This window comes from Barbus barbus (assembly GCF_936440315.1).
Source record: "Barbus barbus genome assembly, chromosome: 5".
Classification (NCBI taxonomy): domain Eukaryota; kingdom Metazoa; phylum Chordata; class Actinopteri; order Cypriniformes; family Cyprinidae; genus Barbus; species Barbus barbus.
In genome coordinates, this window is record NC_136733.1 from 1,814,060 (window position 1) to 1,840,260 (window position 26,201).

General features: G+C 37.3%; 2 protein-coding genes across 2 annotated transcripts in view; both read right to left on the reverse strand.

Moving 5' to 3' along the window:
- The window catches only part of LOC306870393 (E3 ubiquitin-protein ligase RNF43-like), a 107,258-nt gene extending 89,014 nt beyond the window's left edge, over positions 1 to 18,244 (reverse strand). The window contains exon 1 of the mRNA XM_079417630.1: positions 17,910 to 18,244. Within this exon, the coding sequence (XP_079273756.1) occupies positions 17,910 to 18,149 (240 nt within the window). The 5' untranslated portion in view covers positions 18,150 to 18,244. The remainder of the gene's footprint in view (positions 1 to 17,909) is intronic.
- Positions 18,245 to 20,462: 2,218 nt separating this feature from the next.
- On the reverse strand, positions 20,463 to 26,151 carry hsf5 (heat shock transcription factor family member 5; the record flags this gene model as incomplete). Its single annotated transcript, XM_079417804.1, has 6 exons — positions 25,854 to 26,151; positions 25,215 to 25,702; positions 23,432 to 23,698; positions 23,056 to 23,150; positions 20,651 to 21,073; positions 20,463 to 20,507 (listed from the first exon to the last, which is right to left on the reverse strand). The coding sequence occupies exons 1-6, from the start codon at positions 25,862 to 25,864 to the stop codon at positions 20,463 to 20,465; spliced, it is 1,329 nt and encodes a 442-aa protein (XP_079273930.1). The 5' UTR covers positions 25,865 to 26,151.
- Between the last annotated feature and the right edge of the window lie 50 nt (positions 26,152 to 26,201).

The following is a 26,201-nucleotide window of genomic DNA, read 5'->3' on the forward strand; positions in this document are numbered from 1 at the left end:
TCTGAAATAAACTGAGTTTTAGATGTACCTGTATGGTTATGAGTTTGTAAAATGAAATGAAACTAAACAATTGTGTTTGGTGTAAGAAACTTTGATAAAAGCATAAAATAAATGCAACAAAATCTGAGCTTTTAAAAACATTACATCAGTGGAGAGGAGAGGGTTAATAAGCATGGCAGCTCTGGCTTCTGAACTTCCACTCATCTGAGCAGCAGCAGCCAACAGCGCAACAGTCCTTAAACATTCCTGCAGCAGCGAGCCAAAGCCTTCACATCCAACCAGAGAGAGAGAGAGACGGAGAGAGAGAGACGGAGAGAGGGGCCTGTGTCAGTTTCATGTGGCTCAAGCAGCACAGCGGCGTTTGTGAGGGAGATTTTCGGTCTTGTTTCTCTCAGTCAGACCAACAGGAGAGAGGAGAGGCCGTGCCACCTGCACCATACTGTCACTCGAATAGTAGCACTATCATCATGATAATTCAGCTGACAATCTAAAGTTAGGGAAGATCCAGCATATCGTGATAATGTTAAAAGTTTGGGAACGCAACATATCTTCCCATACTTTTAATAGGATGCTGCAGTTTTCCATAAAAATAAATCAAGGAACTGATACGCTAAATTCTTTGGAGATGATAAATCACAATGATGCGCCATCGTGGAAAGGGTCCACTGACAAAAATCTGCTAACAGGCTTAAAGCAGTGCTTTAGATAGCTCGTCTGCTCCTCTCAAGCATATGAGTGAAACCACACGTCGCTCTCTGAGGATTCCTGCTCATGATAGAAGAAGCTCAAAGTCAATAACACAGGGAAAAACCAGAATCCACATACTTTCCCTGAGCCGTCTGAATGAGTGTGAAAACGGCAAACGCCAGACAGAAACACCTACGGTCTCTCGCACACACAAATGACAAGAGCAGTCTTAAAATCAGCACGTCTCATCTGATTGACTGCATTCATGCAAATATAAAATGTACAGGCTTCTATCTGTCCACCGGGAAACAAAATGTATAATTAAAAAAAAGAGAAAAAGAAAACCATACCTAGAGCTTCTGAGGACGGTTTGGATCAAAAGGACGTTTACTGCATCAAAACATTATATAATTACCAAATTAAAAGTTGTTTTAAAATTAAATTAAATTAAAAACAAACAAATACTGACAAGCTTCAAGTTTAAGTATAATAAAGCTTCAAGTATAATACTTCAAATTTTCAGCACAAGAATCCACAAAAACAGTTCTGCTATAATTTGAAGAATTTCAGATAAACAAGGCCTTAATTAGCATGCAAAATTTAATTTAACTGTGATTAACCGGTTTAAAAAACTAAATCGATCAAACCATCAATTCCTGTTGAAGTGGGCTGTTCTTGACCAGAATAAACTGCTTTTCTGGCATTAAAGTGAAACGTCTGTCTACAGAATAAATAAAACTGCACGTCAGCATTTTTAATCATTAACAAAAAGTAAAACTATAAAAAATAAAAAATTTATATTTTAACTTATTTTATTGCTGCTAATTGCAAAGTAAACATTGCTTAGTTTCATTTAGTTTACCTTGTACTAAAATAAAACATATACATAAAAAGCTAATAAAAATGACAAAAAAACACCCCAAAAATGACTAAAACAAGAGAGAAAATTTAAGAAATTAAAAACTAAAATTAAAAAATAAAATAAAAAATAAATGTAAAAAATTAAATCAAAATACTAATAAAATTCTGAAGTAATACCGAAGCAACATGCTGCACACAGGCTGTGACGGTCGACCTGCATCAAACTGATGTTATCTGAAACAGCACAGAGGTCACAGATCTTTTGACGGACGGCTGCTGGACTCAGTAGGAGTGTTTGGGAAAGCAGGGTTGGCACAAAGCGTTGGACAGTCAGCTCTGAGGTCTCGTCTGGCGAGAGGTCAGCAGCGGGACACCGCGCTGCTCTTGGCCGTCTGTACGCCGAGCATGTGATTCTGAGACGCTTGTAGCGTTCGCTGGCGGGATCTGCATGCACAATATGGCTTTTGTTTGAGATCTGAGCCGCTTTGATGTGGAGTAATGGAGGTTAGGAAATGATCACACACATATCACTCAGTTTCACATAAATGTCTGTGACACAGCTAAAACTGTATTAAAACTCAAATTAAGTTATGAAGGCACTTTTCTCACACACAGCGTGACTCAAACACATAGCAGTGACCTTCTGACCTATCTATAATTACCAAAAAGAGATGCATGCTCTGAAATTATGCACGTATCTGCATGCTTAAAGGGGTCATCGGATGCCCATTTTCCACAAGTTTGATATGATACTTTAGGGTCTTAATGAAAAGTCTATAATATACTTTGGTTAAAATTTCTCAATGGTAGTGTAAAAAAAACATGTTTTACCCTGTCAAAATCAGCTGTTTTCAGCACGCTGTTTTTTAGTCTTAAATGCTAATGAGCTCTGCTGACCACGCCCCCTCTTCAGTGGAGTGACGAGCAAACTGTAAACTTCAGCCGCAAAACTGGTTAACTAGCACGTTATTAGGAAAGGCGATCTGCAAAAAGTCATAAAAAACGTTATACTTGCTTCTTCTGTAGATAAAGCTGGATCACCAATGATTCGGACGAACACAGACACATTTATGTAGATCGGGGATCGGCGCATTCCCTCCAAAACGAAAGTAACGTTAATCCTCTGCGTCTTCAGCGGCTCAGATGTCGGGAGTAAATGACGACTGCTATATTCATTACTACATCCAACAACAAAACACCTCAATCGCTTAATCGGAGACATCTCGTCTTCCCCTGCGAGTCGACACAATGGCGGACAGCTCTCAGCTCTCTCAGGGCGGGTCCAAGGTAAGACTATCTTAGAGGGGAAGTCGTGGCCTAATGGTTAGAGAGTCGGACTCGTAATCGAAAGGTTGCGGGTTCGAGTCCCCGGCCGGCAGGGATTGTAGGTGGGGGGAGTGAATGTACAGCGCTCTCTCCACCCTCAATACCACGACTGAGGTGCCCTTGAGCAAGGCACCGAACCCCCAACTGCTCCCCGGGCGCCGCAGCATGGCTGCCCACTGCTCCGGGTGTGTGTTCACGGTGTGTGTGTGTGTGTGCATTTGTTCACTACTCACTGCTGTGTGTGTGCACTTGGATGGGTTAAACGCAGAGCACCAATTTCGAGTATGGGTAACCATACTTGACAATACGTCACGACGACATCTTGTCAATCAACCATGGGGGGGGGTAGTTGATTGACAAGATAGCCTTACCTTGATCCCCTATTTTTTTCATTATAGGATGGAAGTGTATAAGATGTATATGCTGCTCACAAAAAAAAATAAAAACAGAATTTCTTCAGAACATCAATAGGGAAATATTATTTTTGGCAGCATAGCCAAACTAACCAACTAACTAGCTAACCAGCCAAACCTTGACCTCACGCTCTCAGCTAAAGCCATGCATTTCATCCAGAGAAAGCACGCCGTCTCAAACAACAGCTTGAAGAGCGTAAACACCACGGCGCCACTGACAACAGAGGTTTACTAACATCTCAGGAGCTAGAATACAGCTCGCTTTTGTCAAAAACTGCTTATATCCAAACAGGTTTACAGCTGCAACGCACCATATATAGTTATATAGTTAACAATCATTATGTTGTCCCAATTTATGAACAAATCCTGTATTCCATACGAACATGGAATGATAATTTAAGGGTTTCAGTCCCAAAAATATTCCACTAGTGTTGAAAAGTTTGGTGTTGGTAAGTTCTTTAAATGTTTTTGAAAGAAGCCTCTTCTGCTCACCAAGGATGGTTTTTTGATTAACCATACAAAAACAGAAAAATTATTAAATGTTTACAATTTAAAATAACTGTTTATTATATAGCAAAATGTCATTTATTCCTGTGATCAAAGCTGTATTTTCAGTATCATTACTCCAGTCTTCAGAGTCACATGATCTTCAGAAATCATAATAATATACAGTTTTGCTGCTCGAGAAACATTTCTGATTATTATTAATGTTACATTTATTCATTTAGCTGACGCTTTTATCCAAAGCGACTTACAATTGCTATATATGTCAGAGGTCGCACGCCTCTGGAGCAACTAGGGGTTAAGTGTCTTGCTCAGGGACACATTGGTGTCTCACAGTGGATTCGAACCCGGGTCTCTCACACCAAAGGCATGTGTCTTATCCACTGCGCCATCACCACTATTTTTAATGTTAAAAATAGTCGTGCCGATGAATATTTTTGTGGAAACCGTGATGTTTTATTTTTCAGGATTCACAGATGAATAGAAAGTTCAAAAGAACAGCATTTATTTGAAACCTTTTGCAACATCATAAATGTCTTTAATGTGTAGAAACTGAGAGCAGTAGCTCTATTTGCCTGCATTTCCTTCACTAGTCACGGTCTGTGTCGTTCCTCTATGTTTGATGTACTCTAATGAAAAAGCCACGACATATTGTTTACAAAGAACTCCGGTTGCACACAGAAAAACACGTCCATTAGAGGAAGCCAATGATGCAAGTTATTAATAAAAGCATTAATCACGTTAGCGGGTCACGATCAAAGCGCTCGTTACACTTATAGAAATACACAAACGCACTGACCTCGTGACACATACAAAAGGAACGCACACTATATGACGCAAGCTCTGAAAATATGATTTTTCCCAGCAGAAATTCACACAAAACCTCAAGCGGAGGGAGACCATACGCTGTGTCAGAAATCAAATCCCCTTTGACATTCAGATGATGTTCATTTTGATGTTTTTACCTCCGAGCGCAGATCCTGATCTCCACCCACAGACCGAACCAATAAAAAGCCAACGGCCCACATCTGAATCTCATCAGCTAGGCTGAAGACTGACAATTATCATTCATTACAGTCGGAGATCCTGAAACACTGCTGGACACATGAGGATGAACTCAAACAAAGCCTGACTGTGGAAAACTGGGAGTGAAATATTACATGCAGACGCTTCTAATACTGGGCTCTGCTGCAAAATATTGCTTATGCACACCACTATATTTTTATTCAGGAAGGATGCAAGTGACAGTAAAGGCATTTATAATGTTACAAAACATTTCTATTTCAAATAAATCCTGCTCTTTTCATCAAAGAATCCTGCAAACAATGTATTATTATTAATTGTTTTCAACATTGTTAACCATCAGAACTATATCTTGAGCAGCACATCAGCATATTAGAATGATTTCTGAAGGATCATGTGACCCTGAATACTGGAGTATTGATGCTGAAAATTCAGATTTGATTACAAAAATAAATTACACTTTGCTATATATTCACATAAAAAACCTCTTAAAATTGTAAAAAAAATAATAATAATCACAATATTACTGTTTTTGCTATATTTTTGCACAAAATGTAAATTTGGTGAGCAGAAGAGACTCTTTTTAAAATCTTACTGACCTTTTAAGTTTAATTGTACATTAAAAATGATTTATTCACCCTCATGTTGTTCAAAACTGTCTGTCTTTCATCTGTGGAACACATATAATGTCATATAATCAAAGTGAATGATGATGGATGCTGTCATGTTCCAAAAACATCACAATCAAATATATGAAATAACATATCTGGCGTTTACATTTGTTGTGGTGAATCGGGAAATTATATACAGTGCACACCTTCATATATAGAGTTTTTACCTTACCAAACAAAATTACTGCCTTACTTTATGGTTGTATTAGATGAGCTTCTTCTTAGTCGATGAGTGGCTAATATTCTAATGACAATCAAAATACAAATGATAATGAAAGTAAAAAAACAAATTGATAGTAAACAAAATAATCCTACCTAGCAGCAAATAATCTAAACGACAGAAACAGATACGAGGTATTGACCCTTTTCTGCTGACTAATCGCTTCTCCATTAGTCAGTTATTAGCCTGACAGACACGATCACTATGAATTCACTTTATGACAAGCATACGTTTGGAACACCAAATAATGACTGATTACTTTAACCCCCAATTAAATCAAGATTACACACATATCTAACCTGAAATTGTGGTACCAAAAGTCATACAGCATGAATAACTAACATATAAAGACTGATGGGATTACATGAAGCCACAGTTAAAAATGACCTGGGATAAACAAAAGCCCATTAGCATGTTTAGCCCACACTGATGTTTGCTGTGTGTATGGTGTGTGTAATGCGACGCAGGGCTGATGGAGCCTCTCTAAGAGACTGTTTGCCTGAAAACTCCAGAGGAATGTGTTGTATAACATGCCACTGACAGACACAAATACATCCCAGCATTCCTTTCTCTTCTAATGACTAAAACAAGAGACCGCGGTCCAGTGACTTTAAGAGCTTTGCCATGCATCCCCTCCACTTCAGCCCTCTATTACACACACACACACACACACACACACACACACACACACTTACCTAGCTAACTAAACCAGGACACACACACTACTGTTTGAAAATTTGGGGTCGGTAAGATTTTAAATACTTTTATCCAGCATTAAATTGATCAAAAGGTACATTAAATGACATTTACAAAAAGTTACAAAAGTTTTCAAATAAATGCTTTGAAATAAATGTTCTATTCATCCTGAGAAGAAATTAATAACAGCTTCCACAAGAATTGAGAGAAAAAAAAGAGTCAGAATTGAGAGTTTTATCTAGCAATTATAACTTTATAAATTATAATTCTGACTTTACAACTCGCCATTGAGAGTTTATATCTCACAGTTCTGTGAAAAAAGTCCGAAATGTAAGCTAAAAAGACACAATAACCTTTTTTTATTTTTTTATTCAGTGGGAACTTCCATAGGAACCAGCTTCACATCTACAGACCAGAAAAATCACAGATACTTTAGAGGCGCTCAAATCAGTAAAATGCCACCCAGAATACTCTGCAACTGCATAGCAATGCACTAAAATCTACTGAGAACACCTTAGCAACACCCTAGCAACCATAAACCGTATTCTAACATTGTTTAAATATATCCACATGGAATGTATACAGTAGTCAACATTTGAAATGGATAAAAAAAAACAAGAACACACATTTAAAATTCAACTGCAGCGTTTTTGCATTCGAATGTGGATTTTTATTTTAAATTCAACGAATATTCAAATTTTTTTTTTTGCAGCCCTACATCCTAATATTGTGGGACACAAAACACATGCAGAACTAAATAGGAAAGATGCAGGATTTGAGAATTTAGCCATTTACTAGATAAAAATCTCTCATCACTAGTTGACTAGTCTGTCTTAAGGAAGTCCTGTGTAATTAGGCTGGCTAAGCATCATCTTGTCCACCAGACATCATCAGATGCGTTTATTAGCACTAAATAAACAGTTGCTGAGTGCAGTCCTTCAATACTTCCAAGAAATAAATAGGCTGAATAACAATAATCTTTTATTTCAGAGTTCTCAGCAACAACCGCAGCAGCGCTCAGAGCAAAACGACTGACAGTCTGACAGTAATTGAGTGAAATTTACTGTTGAAGCTGGTGAATGTTACAGAAGCACTGCTTTGATGACGGAGGCGCTTTGAAGGACGTGAACTTCCACACGCATCTTCTCCGAGAGCATTCAGCACGCTGACAGTTACTGTTAGACAGTGAGCTAAAGCACGACGTCAACACGATAAAACCCTCTCTGAGAAGATGCATCCTTTCCATGCATTCAACCCTCTTCAAAAGTACCACCCATTAAAAAAGCTGTCGAAACGGAGCTGCTGCATGAAGACTACATAAAAAAGGCCTGTGCATGGAAACTATAAAAGCACGAGGAAAAATCTTCAAGATCACAGTCAAGGGTTAGTGATTGGAAATTCCCCCTATAAACGATTCAAAGACTCGCTGATATATATGTAAAGGAACAGACAGACACCTGCTGATGGAAACGCTGAGCTCACTGCTCCTGTCTACAGCAAAAAAAACTTTTTTCAGGCATAATTGCTCATTTAACTGCAGCAAAAAAATGTTTCATTTTCATTGTCTGTGTGCTGCTGTTCAGTGCTGTCAAAATAAAAGCCCCACTTCACACATACAGTGGGGAAATAAAATTATTTCATCCCCTGCTGATTTTGTATGTTTGCCCACTGACAAAGAAATGATCGGTCTATAATTTTAATAGTAGGTTTATTTGAACAGTGAGACATAACAAAAAATACAGAAAAACACATTTCAAAAAAAGTTATGAATTGATTTGCATTTTAATGAGTCAAATAAGTATTTGATCCCCTATCAATCAGCAAGATTCCTGGCTCCCAGGTGTCTTTTCTACAGGTAAGGAGCTGAGATTAGGAGCACTCTCTTAAAGGGAGTCACAGCTTGTTACCTGTATAAAAGACACCTGTTCACAGAAGCAATCAATCAATCAGATTCCCAACTCTCCACTATGACCAAGACCAAAGAGCTGTCCAAGGATGTCAGGGACAAGATTGTAGACCTACACAAGGATGGAATGGGCTACAAGATCATCGTCAAGCAGCTTGGTGAGAAGGTGACAACAGTTGGTGCGATTATTCGCAAATGGAAGAAACACAAAATAACTGTCAATCTCCCTCGGACTGGGGCTCCATGCAAGATCTCACCTCGTAGAGTTTCAATGATCCTAAGAACGCTGAGGAATCAGCCCAGAACTACACAGGAGGATCTTGTCAATGATCTCAAGGCAGCTGGGACCATAGTCACCGAGAAAACAATTAGAAACGCACTACGCTGTGAAGTACTGAAATCCTGCAGAGCCCGCAAGGTCCCCCTGCTCAAGAAAGCACATGTACAGCCCGTCTGAAGTTTGCCAATGATTCAGAGGAGAACTGGGTGAAAGTGTTGTGGTCAGATGAGACCAAAATCCAGCTCTTTGGCATCAACTCAACTCACCTATGACCCCAAGAACACCATCCCCACCGTCAAACATGGAGGTGGAAAAATTATGCTTTGGGGGTGTTTTTCTGCTAAGGGGACAGGACAACTGCACCGCATCAAAGGAGAGTGGCCTAGCCAGTCTCCAGACCTTAATCCCATAGAAAATCTGTGGAGGGAGCTGAAGGTTTGAGTTGCCAAACGTCAGTCTCGAAACCTTAATGACTTGGAGAGGATCTGCAAAGAGGAGTGGGACAAAATCCCTCCTGAGATGTGTGCAAACCTGGTGGCCAACTACAAGAAACGTCTGACCTCTGTGATTGCCAACAAGGGTTTTGACACCAAGCACTAAGTCATGTTTTGCGAAGGGGTCAAATAATTATTTGACTCATTAAAATGCAAATCAATTTCTAACTTTTTTGAAATGCGTTTTTCTGGATTTTTTTGTTGTTATTCTGTCTCTCACTGTTCAAATAAACCATTAAAATTATAGACTGATCATTTGTCAGTGGGCAAACGTACAAAATCAGCAGGGGATCATAATTTTTTCCCCACTGTATCAGCCAAACAGAAAACCTGTTCTATGGCGATAATTAAAAAATAGCAAATATCAGTCGATATATCAGCCTTGACAATTACATTAGAAGACCACTATTGAAACTGGCATGTAAAGATTAAAAACCAATAGATAAGAGCAAACCAAAATGTAAAAGTGTGAAATACTTAAACCAGAGTTAAAAGTGGCCTTAAAGGGACAGTCCACCCCCCAAAAAATTTAAATTCTGTCATCGTTTACGCACCCTCATGCAATTCCAAATCTGTTTCGGTTCCCATTGACTTCAGTATTTTTTTTTTTTACATACTATGAAAGTCAATGGAACCTAAAAACATTTGACAACCAGCATTCTTCAAAATATCTTCTTTTGTGTTCCACAGCAGAAAAAGTCAGAGTTTTGAAATCACATGAGGACTCTCTCTATAATCTGGAGGTAAACAAACACAAACACACGGTTGAGTGTATATATCACTAGTGAAAAGCCTATCAGAGAGTTAAATGAGGGATTATCATATTCATAGTGTTTTAATATGGATTTACGCAAGAGTCAAGAGGATTAATCAGGCTATTACAGGTAGTTCAAAGCCACCACAGGCCAATCTTTCGTGAAATCTCCACTCGGGACATGCACACTTTAATCAGCTTCATAATGACAGGTCCAGAGTCCCTTCCGTCGCTCCAGAAAAAGCTTCCTGTTGCTTTCGTCTTCATTCAAATCATCGAGAATTCCACAATGACACGAAGGAAACAACAAGCTATTAGTGGGCCATAAAAGCGTGTAATCTGATTGGCCCTGTTTGATTCGAGCAGCGGCGACGGTACGGTGACCCCAATCATGTCCCGCAGCAGCCTGTAACATCCGCTAGCCTTCAATACAATGTCCAACAAATCGCTAACCGTTAGCAAAAGCACTGGCACACGCAGGGGCTAATTTTAGGGCGAATGATGTTGCAGAAAGCACAGGGAATGTGGTTTGCATTCACTCGCATTACTGATGTAACTGTTATAAAGTCCAGACACGTGGTAGTAACTCGTATTGTGCTTCTGTGTTCAGAATGCAAATCAGGACCAGAAACAATTAGTTAATAAACTTATGATCAATATCAGATCATGCAGAGCAAATGTAATAGCTCAGATGTTGCTCAGGACATTTACTCATATACTTCAACAATTCCTGAGGAGAAAAAATGAGTCAATAGTTGATATTCAGTAAGTATAAAGAGCTCATATTAAAAGCTAAAATTAATGTGGACAGCAACCCAGATCCAGTGTTACTTTAGTATTATTTATATACTATTATAGAGTTTACAAATAATTTATTATTTTGATACTATTATAGAATTGAATAATATTTTTAATATTTTCATTTTATTTATGTGTGTTATAATGTTGTCATTTCTAATATTTTATTAAATATTTTTAATTTTATAGATCTTTAATTGATTTTTTTATTTTTTATTTTAAGTTTCAGTAATTTATTTGTTTACTTAAACTTGTCAGTTAGTTGGCAAGGCAGCATTTCTAAATGTTTCAATATTTATTTTTTTTAATTTAAGTTAATATTTCTTGTTTCAATTTTATTTAATTGTGAAATGTAGCTATTTCTGAGTGAAAATTGTTTCTACACCACATTAATGTCAACAGAAACTCAGATCCGGTCATTTTAATTATTATTTATACACTATTATCGAATTTATAAATATTTAAAAATAGTCACATTATTTAAATACTATTATAGAATTCATTCATATTAAAAACATTAAATATTTTTGTATATCCTATACACTTTTAATTGATTTTTATTTATTAGTGTTAGTAATGTTAGTACTTCAGCACAAACTTTATTTCAGTTTTTCAGTATTTCTACTGTTTACATTTGTTATTTTCATTTTATTTCAATTAAAGAAAATTATTTTAATAGTTTAAGTTAAGATAAAAAAACATCACTACTCACATAAAAATAAATAAAAAAAATAATAAAACATTTTTAAAACTTTTAATTAATTGTGTTTTACAAAAAAAATACTATTTCAGTTTTTCTACATTTTACATTCAATGTGTTGCTGGACATATCTTTGTAATTTCTGGGTCAAAATTGTTTCTTCCTTTTATTTTTTTTTTCAGCACAGATCATTTGATCTTGGGAGAACCTGAAAAGAAATGTTTGCGTTTATGCCGATATCTCTTCTGAAACTCGAGAGGAGACACATGAGAGATTCCTGAGGTCTTTTTTATATGAAAGAAACATCAGGAGCAAAGCAAAAGCTTTCAATTTGCAGGCTGGAAGACAAACATCAACAGGTCGGGACGGACGGCCTGTACTGTTATCAGTTTCCAAGAGGGAAATATAGACAGGAAACCCGCCTGAATGAGGGGAAGCGCAGAGTAAACAAGCTCCTTTTTAATCATCTAGACTGGCGTTTTCAACCTAGCGCTTTGATCTCGCACTCCATTAACGCATCCATCCCGGCCTCCCTATCATCCGTCCTCCTGAGAGATCAGACAGGTCAGCAGATTATTTAGAAGAAAAGTGGAGAGTTACACGATAGACACGAGGCTGCCAAGACGTCGAGGGTGTTTGCTCGGCTAATTCCAACATCTGCTGTCACGCTCGTCGTAATCCAATAAGCCATTTCTGTAGAGGTCACATGAGAAAAATGAGGTCAGTTTGCAGATCGGCTGATGACAGTAAAGGTTAGGTGAGAGCCGGGCTGCTCTTTCCATCAGATCACACATCATGCGTAGTTATTTTTACTGAAGATGGAATGAAAACATATGCATATACTGTACAAAAATGTACATATACACATTATCATTCAAACGTATGGGGTCTGTAAGACTTGTTTTTGAAACAAGTCTCTTCTGCTCAGCAAGGCTGCATTTATTTGACAATACAGAGAAAACAGTAATAAATGCTGTTGCAATTTAAAATATCTGTTTTCTATTTGAATTGTAAAATGTAATTTATTTCTGTGATGCAAAGTTGAATTTTCAGTTTATATTTAAATTTTAGATTAAGTTTTAGTAATTTTGTCATGATTTATTTACTTAATTTTATATATATATATATATATATAGTATATTTTATATATATATATTATATATAGTATTTATAATTATTTGTTGCCAAGGCAGCATTTCTAAACATTTTTCAGCACATTTTTTTTTTTTTTTTTTTAAGTTTTCCATTTAAAGTTGAATTTCATTTTGGTTTTATTTCAGTTAAAGGATTTTTTTAAATAGCTTTAGTTAGCAATGACATCCCTACCCATACTGTATTTTTTTGCTTTTACTGTAAATTATTTTTTGAAGTTAAAACAAAGGTTACTGAAGTTTTTCTACTTCAAAAGTTTAGAATTAATTCAATGCGTTACTTGCATTTCTTTGTAATTAATGTGTCACATGATCCTTCAGAAATCATGCTAATATGCTGATTTGCTGCTCAAGAAACATTTCTGATTATTATCAATGTTGAACACCGTTGTGCTGCATCATATTTTTGTGGAAATTGTGATTCAGGATTTTTCAGGATTCTTTGATGAACAGAAAGAACATTTATTTGAAACAGAAATCTTTTGTAACATTAGAAATGTCTTTATGGTCCCTTTTGACCAATTGTCCTTTCTGAAATAAAAAACTCAATGTCTTCCCCTTTGAAAGGATATTAACTGCAATATAAGCAGAAGAGCAAAATCTCTGCCGAGCTCATTTCACCCATCATGCCACCCAGCACTTCTGCAGGTAAGAGGATCTGATCTCAGATCAGTCGCTTCAGTCAGTATAACCTGATACGGCCCTTTGTGAGCGTTTACAAAGGTTAAGCTGAACTCTCCGCCACAAAGCGCCTAACAAACCGGGAGGAAAGAAGGAAGAAACTAATCTAATAGACTCAGAAGGAAAGCGCGCTCTTTAAACCGGGTTAGCATCGTTTAATTGACCCACCAGAGGATCAAACTGACTCTCATAGCCACTGCAAGAGTCAAACATATGGAAATAAATTCATCCCTCAGCAATGGCAGTCCAAAAAATACCTGGCCACTTTGCATTAGATTGTATCACTTGTAAAGTGTGCTTGTGCGTCTTCTTTACAATAAATTATTTGATGTTTTTAATTGAATGCAAAGACATTTTGACATTTAAATATGAAAAGGTATATGGGACTTAATCTCATAATTTGGGATTTTTTCCTTGAAATACAGTTGTTTCCGCAACGAAATAAAGATAATTGCGACTTTTTCTCTCACAACTGTTTTGTTTCATCAAAATTAAAAAAAATTATGATCACTTTAAAAAAAAAAAAAAAACGTCTGATTTGTGAGAAAGTCATAACCTTTTTTCAAATCCTGTAGTGGAAACAATCTTCCATGTTTAGAGTATTTATTCTACGTTTAAATATATTTTGGGGTCGCTGCATTGCTTTGTTGGAGTAGCACTTTGATGGTTTTTTTTTTTTTTAAAGTTAAGAAAAAATATAATATATCTTTGGTTTAAACAGCAAAAGGTACCACTTGTGTCAAATCAAACTGCACATTTGTAATGCAAAATAAACAGAGCACGTATGATCAGCCTCCATTAAAGACCAGTGGCAGCGCCGAGAGGCCTTTTCTCCTTAAATAAAACATTTCCACCACCATCATGTCTGATCTTGTTTTGTTCTGCCTGTGATCTGCCGACCGGCCCAGAAAAGCCAGTCAAATTTGGGTAGCGCCACTCACCAACCTGTGGCCTGGAGAAACAACATGCTTAGGAAGATCAAATGGGATGGGAGATGTGTAATTACTGGCGGTTATGAAAACTGGCTGTCATCCTCAACGCGGCAAATTCAGAGCCGCCCGAGGACAGCCGAGGCAGACACGCCTGGAAAAGCACTAATCCAGCACACTTAACTAGAGAGCCAGGCTGTTGCTTCACCTCGCTTACTTTGGAGTTTAATACGGAGGCAAATTAACCGTGGACGGTAGGCCCGGGCGATATTCAATGCTCACCATGCATTGGACTACAAATATAACGGTGAACATCATAATTTAAGTTTGATTCATTTCTGTGAATCAAGCTTGATTTTAACCTTTTGTTATAACATCACCACTACATGAAGAATTTTCTATTTATTAAAAGACAGAAAAAATACAGTGTTTTAGAAAAAGAACATTTAGAATAAAAATATGGTTAATATTCTTCCTTCTGTTCATTTGGTGAAAATCACTGAGGAAAACATGCCTTGATTTTTTTTAAATAGATATTTTTCTGTATTTTACTTTAAAAAAAAAATCACAATTAAATATAAATTTCCAGTTATTTAATGAAAGATAAATAGAAGAAAATATAATTTTAGGAAAACCATATCTAGATAAAATATTGTAAATATTATTCCATGTGTTTATTTAGAGCAAAATGTCGTGGAAAACGTGTCTTGATTTTTTTGTGTTTTACTTGTTATTTTAAACATTTTGAGGTTAAATAGAAACAATAGAAAACTAAAAAAAAAATTGAGATCTGAAAGATATTTATTAAAAGATAATAAAAAGAGAAAAAGAAAAAAAGTATATCATTTTGGTTTTTAGTTTTTAATGTATTGTACTTGTAATATTAAACATTTTTAATTTAAAACAATGGACAAAATTAAAAAGTTATAAGCAAAACATATAGAAAAAAACGTATTTAGCTTTAGGAAAAAAAAAAAAAAAAAAGAGAAAAAACTATATTCTTCCTTGGTGCAGTATGTTGCATTATTTTAACTAGATTTTTACTATATTTTACTTCTTATATTACACAGTTTGGATTTAAATGGCAACCATGGACCAAAAAGCAAATATATATATGAATATCCAGATTTATATCTCAAATAATTGTCAAAATGCCAAATCTAGAGACATAATTGAAGCTTTTTCATCCACCTCTAGTGCACTCCATAATTTGATGCACAGCATACAAACACGCTATACAGCAGATCACTCAATATCATTCTTCCCAGCAGCAGATAAAAGCTGTAATGTTGAATTCATGCGGTCTGGGCAAAGGAAAAAGTGAGGGAAGAAAAGATAGAAACTTCCCCCTACCCCCACCTGCTTCTATCACTTTGTCCCCTAGAGGAAGGGAACATTATGCAGGAGGACAATACGCCAAAGCAAGCCAGGCCTGTTGCAACAGGTTGGCGCTGCAACAAAAAGCATCTGTCTGTGCGACACGCTCTCTGTAAGCAAGAGACTTCTGTAAATCAGACACACATGCATGCATTATCTTTCTGATAATTAGCTATACACATAGAAGCAGATGTTTTTTAACCAATGCAAAGCACTCGCTCAATAACAACTGCTGCCTTCAGTGACTCCACAGTTCACAAAACCTTCAACCTTTGACTTACAAACCCACAATGTTCTTTTGCACGGGCTTGCAATTACAATTTACATTCTGCATGTAGATACTAGTTACCGGCTGCATGAATAACACCTAAAAGCGTTTGTGATTTTGATAAAACAGCCTCGATAAACTCTGAAGAGAGACCAGAATAATCACAGAGACTTGAGAGTGGACTTTCTTCGCTTGAAATGGTAAGAAACCACCGAATAACCACTCAGAACACCTTAGCAACCACCCACAACACAGCACGTTTTGCAAAGGCAGGCACACTTTCTTCAGATAAAGCAAAAATCTAGTTCAAACTTGCAACAGAACAGGAAAGCAAAATGTGTTTTGCAAATAAAATACAACTCCAGAAACATCAAGAAATCAGTTTTAGTTTATTTTTATGATGCAATAACTCTTTCCCACAGGGATAAAGGCTTTCAAGATCCATTTACAGAGAGTGCATCCCCTCTGGCTTGATCGGGACGGCTCTCGCAGAGAACGGCAGAACTCGCAGCCTTCAAAGCCCGAACATCTGGCAGTATGGCCTCAGAGAACAGACCTAACGCTTTACAAAACCACAAATCTATCAGCTCCAATAAGAACCGGGCAGCTCTTGGCTCTCACACAGATGCATTTGATGGCTTCCCAGGTGAGCGATTCTGCAAGCGAGACGACAACAGATCTCGGATGAGACGCAACATTAGTGCTGTAGACTTCTACGCCATCAGCAAAGACTGGTGAAAGACTGTTTCTGGTATAGTGACCACAAAGTTATTAAGAATAATAGCCTGAAATAAACAGAATGTGATTGCATTTATTCTGCCAAATGTTTTGGAAGAAGAGTGACAATAAATGCCACTTGCTTTGATCTAACACAAAACATTCAGACTGTTTTAAGTGACTGTCTGCCAGTAAAAGCTTCCGAGATCAAAGATGATCAGGCAAAGAATTCTTGGTCTTTCTGGTACTATAGACATGTATTGTGGCACAAATATTTCAAATAATATTCCAAAATAAACCGAATGTAATTTGCCAAATGTTTCACTAAAAGAGCATGTTTGTGCTGTTTATTTCCAATAAAGGACACTTGCTTTTCATCTTATATCTAATGCAATGACATTCAGACATTTTTACATTCACTATCTGCAAGTTGAAGCTTCCAAAGGATTGTTGGTGTTTCTGGTACTATATGACATGTCTTGTGGCCCAAAAATGTAAAATAATATTCCAAAATATACAGAACATTAATGCATTTTTAATTTGCTAAATGTTTTGTTAGAAGAGCAGGCATATGCGGTTTCTTTACAATAATTGACACTTGCTTTGACAATGCGAATGCATTGACATTCAGACGGTTTTAAAAGTTGCTTAACAGTCCAAACACTTTTAGAGCATTTGTCTGTTAAAACCTCCAAAAGCAAAGATGATCATGCAAAGAATTGTTTTCTGATATTGCATGACAAAACATCTACAGTGGCACCAAAATTCAAAAATAATAGCCCAAAATTAACAATGTGATTGCACTTGTGTCGTTTCTTTACAATAAATGACACTTTGCTTTGATCTAATATCCAATGTACTGACATTCATTGAAGTGACCAAATACTTTTTAGGGTCACTACCAGTAAAAACTTCCAAGACTGAAGAGGATCGTGTAAAGAGTTGTTGGTGTTTCTGGTACTATGACGAAACATCTACAGTGGCAACAAAATGAAAAATAATAGTCCAAAATAAAGAGAATGTGACGGTGTGCTTGTGCCGTTTCTTTACAATGAACACTTGCTTTGATCTAACATCTAATGCATTGACATTCAGAGAGTTTTAAGTGTTGCTTAAGAGTCCAAACATGTTTTGATACCAATGTCTGCCAGTTAAAGCTTCCAAGAGCAAAGATGCATGAGATACACAGCTGTGTTTTCTTACAGATCCCATGTCCTTACCTAGACTCTAAAAGGGGATTTCGCAGTAATGCAGAACTTCCAGTTCAAGAATCTTACAGTGAACAGTTTCCTGAACAATTTTTCCCAGCATAAAGAATATTATATTAGTCTAAAGAACCTTTTTCCACTACAATGAACCTTTTGTGGAATGGAAAAATCCACGAAGATGCCAACAAAGAACATCAGTCCAATGCATGACTGAAAGAAGCCTGAAAACACCTTCTAGCTCTTACCTGCATCAGTTTCCCTTCAGCATAGCCTGCGCTGCCCCCGGCGAACACCCCTTCTAGGGTGATGGGCTTGCTGGTGGGCTCCTGCTTCAGCAGCGACACCTTGATCGTGGCTCTGGGTGCGGAGCGTTCGGACTCCACTGCAGCGGCTAGTTCCAGGCCTGTGTGGCCCAACGCCACCTGTGAGGCAGCCATGAGCAGCCACGGCCAGAGCCCGGCCAAATGCTGCACAGGAACCCTCATTGTCCTGGATGCAGCGGCGGGCCCCGGCCATACATAATGCGCTATCCGTCCAATCAGAGCTCAGATAATAGACAGGAAAATCCTTAGAGGTCCCTGAAACTGTCCAAAAACCCAGTGGCTTTTAGAGTGGATAGTTTTATAAGCTCTGCAGGGTTGAGATTTGAAATAAAAGAATATTACAAGCAATTCAATGGAACTTTAGTTGGGGACTGGCCCGTATCACTGACAGAGCGTGATTGACAGAGGGACAGGGTGATTGACAGCGGACAGACTCCTGGCGCGAGCATGGATTTAAACGACAAAAAGAGTCGGATCGATAATATTACAGATTCCCCCGTGGATTCCCGCGCGTCGTGATTGATAACGTGACGTCATAATGACTCCATTATTGTGCGGTGCGCCGCGTCCACTTCAAAGGATTCCAAACATTCCAGAATGTAACAGGTTGTAGCAGAATCACCGTATCCATCAATAATGCAACAATGTCTCAGTTATTCCACTCTGATCAAACACGCATCACAATCCCACTGTGAACGCCTGGAAACGTTTCCCATCAGGTCCGACATAAAAAATTGCGACGGGAAAAAAAATAAAAATTATCCAGATAAAACAAGAACTTTGCGGGAGAGATCAGGAGAGAGCCGTTTCTGAACAATCGTTTCCATGTTCCTAAATGAATTAAAACTTCACAAACCTGTTCGACTCAGATTACATTTCCACAGATCCATGTCGAGAAATCCAGACACTTCAAGTGTAGAATCCGCACGCGCAGTCCCGAAGCCTCAGTGTTGTTGATCCGAACAGCAGGAACGCTGGAGAAGTTTAAAGTTGAGCGAGCGTGTGTGTGTGTGTGTGTGTGTGTACCTGCTGACTGTCAGCGAGGGTGGAGCAGGACTGTTCCGACCCATTAAACGCGTGAACTCACACACACTCACACCAGACACTCACACTGCGCCCTCTAGCTGACATCACTGGAGAAAAATCTGAATTACAGAACGATGCTGGATGCCAAAACTGATTTCTAAAGGAGGATATAATAATCAGTATAACAATGTAAGCTTCATAATAACTGGAACAGATCAATGAGCAACTGATGGAATACTACATTTCTCCAAATCTCCAAAACTCTGCAGTGAATGGGTGCCGTCAGAATGAGAGTCCAAACAGCTGATAAATACATCACAATAATTCACAAATAATCCACACCACTCCAGTTCATCAATTAACATCTTGAGAAACCAAAAGGTGCATGTTTTTAAAAATCAAATCCATCATTAAGACATTTTTAACTTCAGACCATTGCTTCCAAATAAAATCGAGTGCATAATCCAATGAAGGCGAATAACTTTTCTGCAAATTTAGACTTTTGAATGAACTACTCCTTTAAAATCAAAATTAAATGTTGAAAAATAGTATTTTGGATTTGTCTTTTTAGGGATGTTGATTTAAAGCAAACAGAAAGAATTAAATGGAAGTATTTGTAGTCAAATTGAGTGACTACAATTTGTTGGACAGAAAAAGTTAATTAAACTAAATATCACAGTAACATACTTCAGCTGCAAAATATAATTACTTTTAGTCAAATTATAAATAAGTCATTTAAAAAAAAAATATCCGAAATGAGGATTTATACTGGACATTTTCTCATGACTTGAGCTGGTTTATAATATAATTATCAGATTATAACAAATGTAATTATCTGAGCAGTCAAAACAACATAAAACAAACAGTACGCTTTTTATCAGGGAATTCACTTGCTTTGCATTTATTCAAATTCAGAAAAGCTGAAAACAAATCAGTTCATTCAGTGCTATTAAAATCTGACTTTCACTCTTGTGCTACATTTAAAAAATTATATACATACTGATGTTTACAAATACTGAAATATATATAGGATATAAGATAAATAATATAAGAATATATATAAGATAAATAATATCACATTCACTGTAGATATTTAAAGTGTGTGTATTTAGCATAAATACTATTAACATTAAAGGCTTAAAAACAGCAAGCAATATTAACTTAACACTACTTCAAATCTTCAAAACGTTCTTAAATAGTTCATACAATTTTTTAAATACTGTAAATAACTTACATAACTGATAATAATACTTAATTAATAGCTTTGTGATGCTTGTCTTTTGCATATGCTGATGAATCCTGCCTGTCATCTGTGGATCATAACAACCATAAAGTTATAAAAAGTTATAATAAAAAAAAAAAGAATGATTGTGCAAAAACATAATTCAAGGGTGTGATATAATCTGAACTGTCCTACCAAGAATAGCTGTAGTGAGTCTTGCTCTGTTGTCAGTTTCTGATGCTTTCCTGGGTCACTTTCTGATCTGTAGCAGCCTGATTACAGAGTATTGAGTTATAGCATCATTCCACGAAGGCTCAGTTTTAATTTAAGTAGTCTTTATAGTTTGTGAGACATACTGTATCTTTAGGTACTGTAAAACAACTAAACAACTAAAATGATACCAGCATCTTTTGACCTTTTCTGAGGCCTCTGGGGATGCTGAATCATCTTCTTTGAGTTGGCTGGCTCCTTGCTTCTCAACATCGTGTCCCTCAGACTCCAGTTTGATGTACTGAGCTCCCACACTGCTGGCCATGGCAAAGCGACGCTCGTCTCTCACAGGACTGGATGCCGCAGTGTCTGCCCTGGAGCTCTGAGGACTGTCGGGGTCAGGTTTAGAGGCAGCAGGTAGAGTGCAGAGAGATGGGCTGGAGGTGTGCTGACCGTTCACAGGGGTGCCCACTCGCACTACGTGGACATTGGGCAAACCCTGGAACTCATCCACCATCTGGAACACCCTGTCGAGGTTCACGTCGGCCCGCTGAGACTCAGGCGTAACGTGTGCGGGCCAGTTTGCGGTTTGAATGCTGTTGTGATGGTGGCTCAGTGAATAGTTCTGCTAGAATAATGAGAATAAAATTCTTTAAAGTGTTGATATAGTATAAAATATATAAATCTATGTCTGTCTGTTTGTCTGTCTGTCTATCTATCTATCCACACAGTATATAGAGCAACAAAACTAAGTAAATAAGTCAAATACTTCAATGTTTATATTCTATGTTCACACACAGACACACACACATATATATATATATATATATATATATATATATATATATATATATATATATATACAGTGCCCTCCATAAGTATTGGAACAGTAAGGCCAATTCCTTTATTTTTGCTGTAGATTGTAAACATTTGGGTTTGACATCAAAAGATGAATATGAGATGAGAGATTAACATTTCAGCTTTTATTTACAGGTATTTACATCTGGCTCTGATACACAACTTAGAAGATAGCACCTTTTGTTTGAACCCACCCATTTTTCATGTTACCAAAGTATTGGAACATGTGACTGACAGGTGTGTTTTGTTGCCCTGGTGTGTCCTATTAATTGATTATTCAAACAATAAATAGCACTGAATGTCTGCGCTCAGTTTCAGATCCGTGCAGACTGCATTTATACTTAGTTAGACGTGTAACCAACATGAAAACCAGAGAGGTGTCTATGGGTGAAAAACTAGCAATTGTGAAGCTGAGAGAAGATGAAAAATCAATCAAAGCATTGCACAAACACTGGCAATAGCAAATACAACCATTTGGAATCTCCTGAGGAAGAAAGAAACCACTGGTGTACTAAGTAACACCTCAAACGGGTAGATCAAGGAAAACATCTGCAGTTGATGACAGAAACATTGTGACAGCTGTAAAGAAAGACCCTAAAACAACTGTTAGTGACATCAGCAACTACCTCCAGAGGGCAGGAGTGAAGGGATCACAATCTACTGTTCGCAGAAGACTTCATGAACAAAAGTACAGCAGCTACACCAGAAGATGCAAACCACTCATTAGCAAGAAGAATAGGAGACGAGCCTCAAAAATTCTGGGACAAGGTTTTATGGACTGATTTTATGGACCAAAGTGATGGAAAGGCTAAAGTTTGGAGAAAGAAAGGATCTGCTCATGATCCCAAACATACAAGCTCATCTGAAACACAGTGTACACAGGTGTACATTATAGTACACATTACACAAGTAATGTAATGGCTTGGGCTTTCGTCGCTTCTTCTGGGACAGGCTCATTAATCTTCATTAATGATGTAACACATGATGGCAGCAGCAAAATTAACTCAGAAGTCTACAGAAATATTTTGTCAGACAATTTACAGAAAGATGCATCCAAACTGATTGTGAGATCCTTCATCATGCAGCAAGATAATGACCCAAAACATAGTGCCAAAACAACAAAGGAGTTCATCAGGGGCAAGAAGTGGAAGGTTTTAGACTGGCCAAGTCAATCTCCACTTAAACCCTGTAGAGTATGCACTTTACCTGCTAAAGAAGAGACTGAAGGGAGTAACCCCCCAAAACTGAAAGAGGCTGCGCTGAAAACCTGGAAAAGCATCACAAAAGAAGAATGCAAAAGTTTGGTGATGTCAATTGGTCACAGGCTTGATGCAGTTATTGGAAGCAAAGGATTTGCAACTAAATATTAAATCTTTTTCACTTTAATATATGTTAATTCTATCTGTTCCAATACTTTTGCTCACATGAAAAATGGGTGGGTTCAAACAAAAGGTGCTATCTTCTAAATTGTATATCAGATCCAGATGAAAGTACCTGTAAATAAAGGCTGAAATGTTAATCTCTCATCTCATATTCATCTTTTTATGCCAAACCCAAATGTTTTCAGTCTACAGCAAAAATAAAGGAATTGGCCTTACTGTTCCAATACTTTTGGAGGGCACTGTATATATATATAGAGAGAGAGAGAAAGAGAGAGTAAAATGTACAGGTTTGTGAGATTCATTCATAGTTATTTATGATTAGGAAGCATCAGAAATATATGCAACATATGAACTGTGTAATGTTTCTCACCGGGTAATAAGCATAATGTGAATATGGCAGAGGTGTTTGATCTGCACCTGCTCGATCTGCTTCAATAAAACCAGCAGTGCAACACTGACAAACTACTGAGAGCAAGACAAACAAACAAACGTAGAACAAAACGTTCATAGGCACATAGAAACGCAACAGTAACAGGTTTTTGTCAGAAGATTCTCCTTTTAAAAGGTGGACGTTGGTATCTCTGCAAATCTGAGCAAAGTTTGAGACACTGTGGAGATTTCTTCTCAAACACTATAGTGAGTCCTTTTCCTGTGGAATACACTGAAAATACTATTTGCAACATTTTTAACCATAGCTTTATTTAATGAATTAATCTAATGCACTGTAGGATAAAGTAAGTCAGCACCTGGCGAGTAAAATCCAGGCGGATAGGACAGCTGATGAGGTATATATTTAGGCTCCTGTGGAAACTGAGCACCAGGACCGGACTGGATCCTGTGAGGAGTGTTGTACGGATTGAGGTGGATGACAGAAACCGGGATGCCTTTGTTAGAGTAGAAGGGAGGCACATCACTGTAAGGAAAGATCCAGGAGCGCAGAGGGATCGGGCTTCGGTCAGACCCCATCTGCTGATGGGATACAGCACCAAAGTGCTGATTTGGGTCTGCAAAACCTGAGAAGCAAGTATAAAGGAGCTTTAGAGAAGTGTATAGACCACTGAAAGATTTAAAAAGCTACAAAAAGCCAGTTTTTTGAGTTGACGGTTCTGGCACTTCTTCCTAAGACAGTCTAGAGGTGTCATTTCATGTTAAGTGTGCATGAGGGCCAAAGTCAAATCCTGATATAAAATACATTTTTATAATGAACCAAGCAAAACTGCAACTGAGCTTATAGGGGGGAAAAAAAGTGGAATTGACTTGATAACTCTTTTTGTGTTGTATGGGGAGAGAAAAAAACAGATAAAAATAACTATTATTTATAATAAAACTTAAGCTTTCACTATAATAATTGTATTTAGACCCAATTAAATACTTTTGAACTATGAACTAAGCCATTGTCACTAAAGGCTGACATTTAAATATATATATATATAATACAAATTAATATTTGTATTACGTTTTGGACAGATTTCCCCAAACAGCCTCACGCACACATCTTTTTGCTGTGAAATCTTTACTGATTTTATAAAGTAAACATAATAACTTTGATATTGTTGGTAATATTTCCAGATGAACTCTTACTGGACTGAAGCAGCTGAGCTGTACTTGATTATTCATACATCATGTTTTTAGAAAAGCAAATCATATATGATCATCGTGCTTATTTCAATCATCGTTGGATTGCATTGCATTGGATCATTTCAATCTCGTTTTACTAAGATATATTATTGGAAATATAGAGTGATGACTGATATTTATATCATTTTATATAAGTATCTGCTGTACTGTTTTAAAAATCTAATTGATTTACATTATAAGCATCAGAATTTCATCTTACCTTTTGGCCATATATCATAAATCAGCATTAACTGCGTATTTTTGCTCTGAATAATATTAAGGTGATTTTTCCCTCCATACTCTATTAGCCATTAAAGCCGATACAGTGTTAGGAAGGTTAGTCTGGAAATGCAATAGGTTACAGATTTCAAGTTACCCTATTTAAAATGTAATAGTCGAGTAAAGTTACTTTATTAAAGCAATGTAACTGATTACTTTTTTTTATTACTTTTCTAAATTTCCTACGTTTTCAACTTAACCATTTGAAATTATATAAGCAAGCAGGGTTAACCTTACGGCGCAATCCTTCATCACTTAAAATCAGATTATAATAATTGAATTGAAAGCCACAAAATCAGACTTTAGCACCTCTTTTAGCTTTGAGATCAATCTGAGGTTAAATACAGAGTTAAAATCATAACAAGAAACCATTTAATAGCTACGATACTGTTCTTGAGATCAAATAACGAAAGAAAGAAATCAGTTAAATCTGCGTGTGTGAGAAAATTCAGATGTATCCCCCATTGTAATCGTTAACATTTTCATAAGTAACTGTAATTTACACATTTTTTCTCATTAACTGTAACTGATTACAATTGCATTTTAAAGAAGGTCATCCAGACATGCATGATTCCTCAAATCACGTGTCTTTTTGAGGACACGTTCAATCTAGCATATGAAAGTTAAACTGGCCTCTCTTGGCATCTGTAGTGTTGTGTTGAGACTGCTGATGGTTTCGGCGCGGGGGGCGACAGGTCACCTCCTCTCCGGCCTGCATCTTGGCTTTGTTACTGATCGTGAGCCTCTTCATGTGGACCAGCAGCTCTGGCCGACCCTGTTTGAAGAAGGGATTGTGGAAGTGGTGCAGGTTGCGGCGTCTGTCCTTGAAGGACCTGTCATAAACCTTCCGGAAGCCGTAGAGGTTGAGCTGGCGGATGAAGCTGGTGAAGTTGGTGGTCTTGAACAGTTTATCGTCTTGTTTGACCGGTGACAGCAGTTCGTCCTCAAACCGCTGCTGGTCGACAGTCACACTCTCTCCATTTGGGCTCCAGAAGACCGAGTCGTTTTGGGGATTGTTTATCAAACGCCATAACTTAGCCGGGAAGTTATTGTAGTTTATGTGGACTCTGAGAAGAGACTTATCAAACTCCACATCCATGATAGTCAAATCAAATAATGACCTGCAGATGATGGAAATAACATAAACATCGCTAAAAGTCAATCTAAACATTTAATAACAACTTCAACACATTATTACTTTTTTTAACAAACATCTTAGATTGAACAGATCATTAGAATCATAACATTTGTGATCATAACAGAGCACAATACCTGTATAGCATCAAAATATATGAATCTTTGTTAATGAAAATCGATTAATTAAAGTGTTTACGTGTCTTTATATTTACTATCTTCTACCACAGCCGTTACTGGAGCCGTTATGCGCGTTCACATATAGAACACATTTAAACCGTTATGCGCGTTCACATATAGAACACATTTAAACCATTATGCGCGTTCACATATAGAACACATTTAAACCGCTATGCGCGTTCACATATAGAACACATTTAAACCGCATCAGAACGAGGCTCACGTGACCTCTAAGCGCACGCGAGTTGTTGTGATCAGTACAGTTTGTTTACAGTCGTCTAAAATTGCTTCAGAACTAATTTTGAA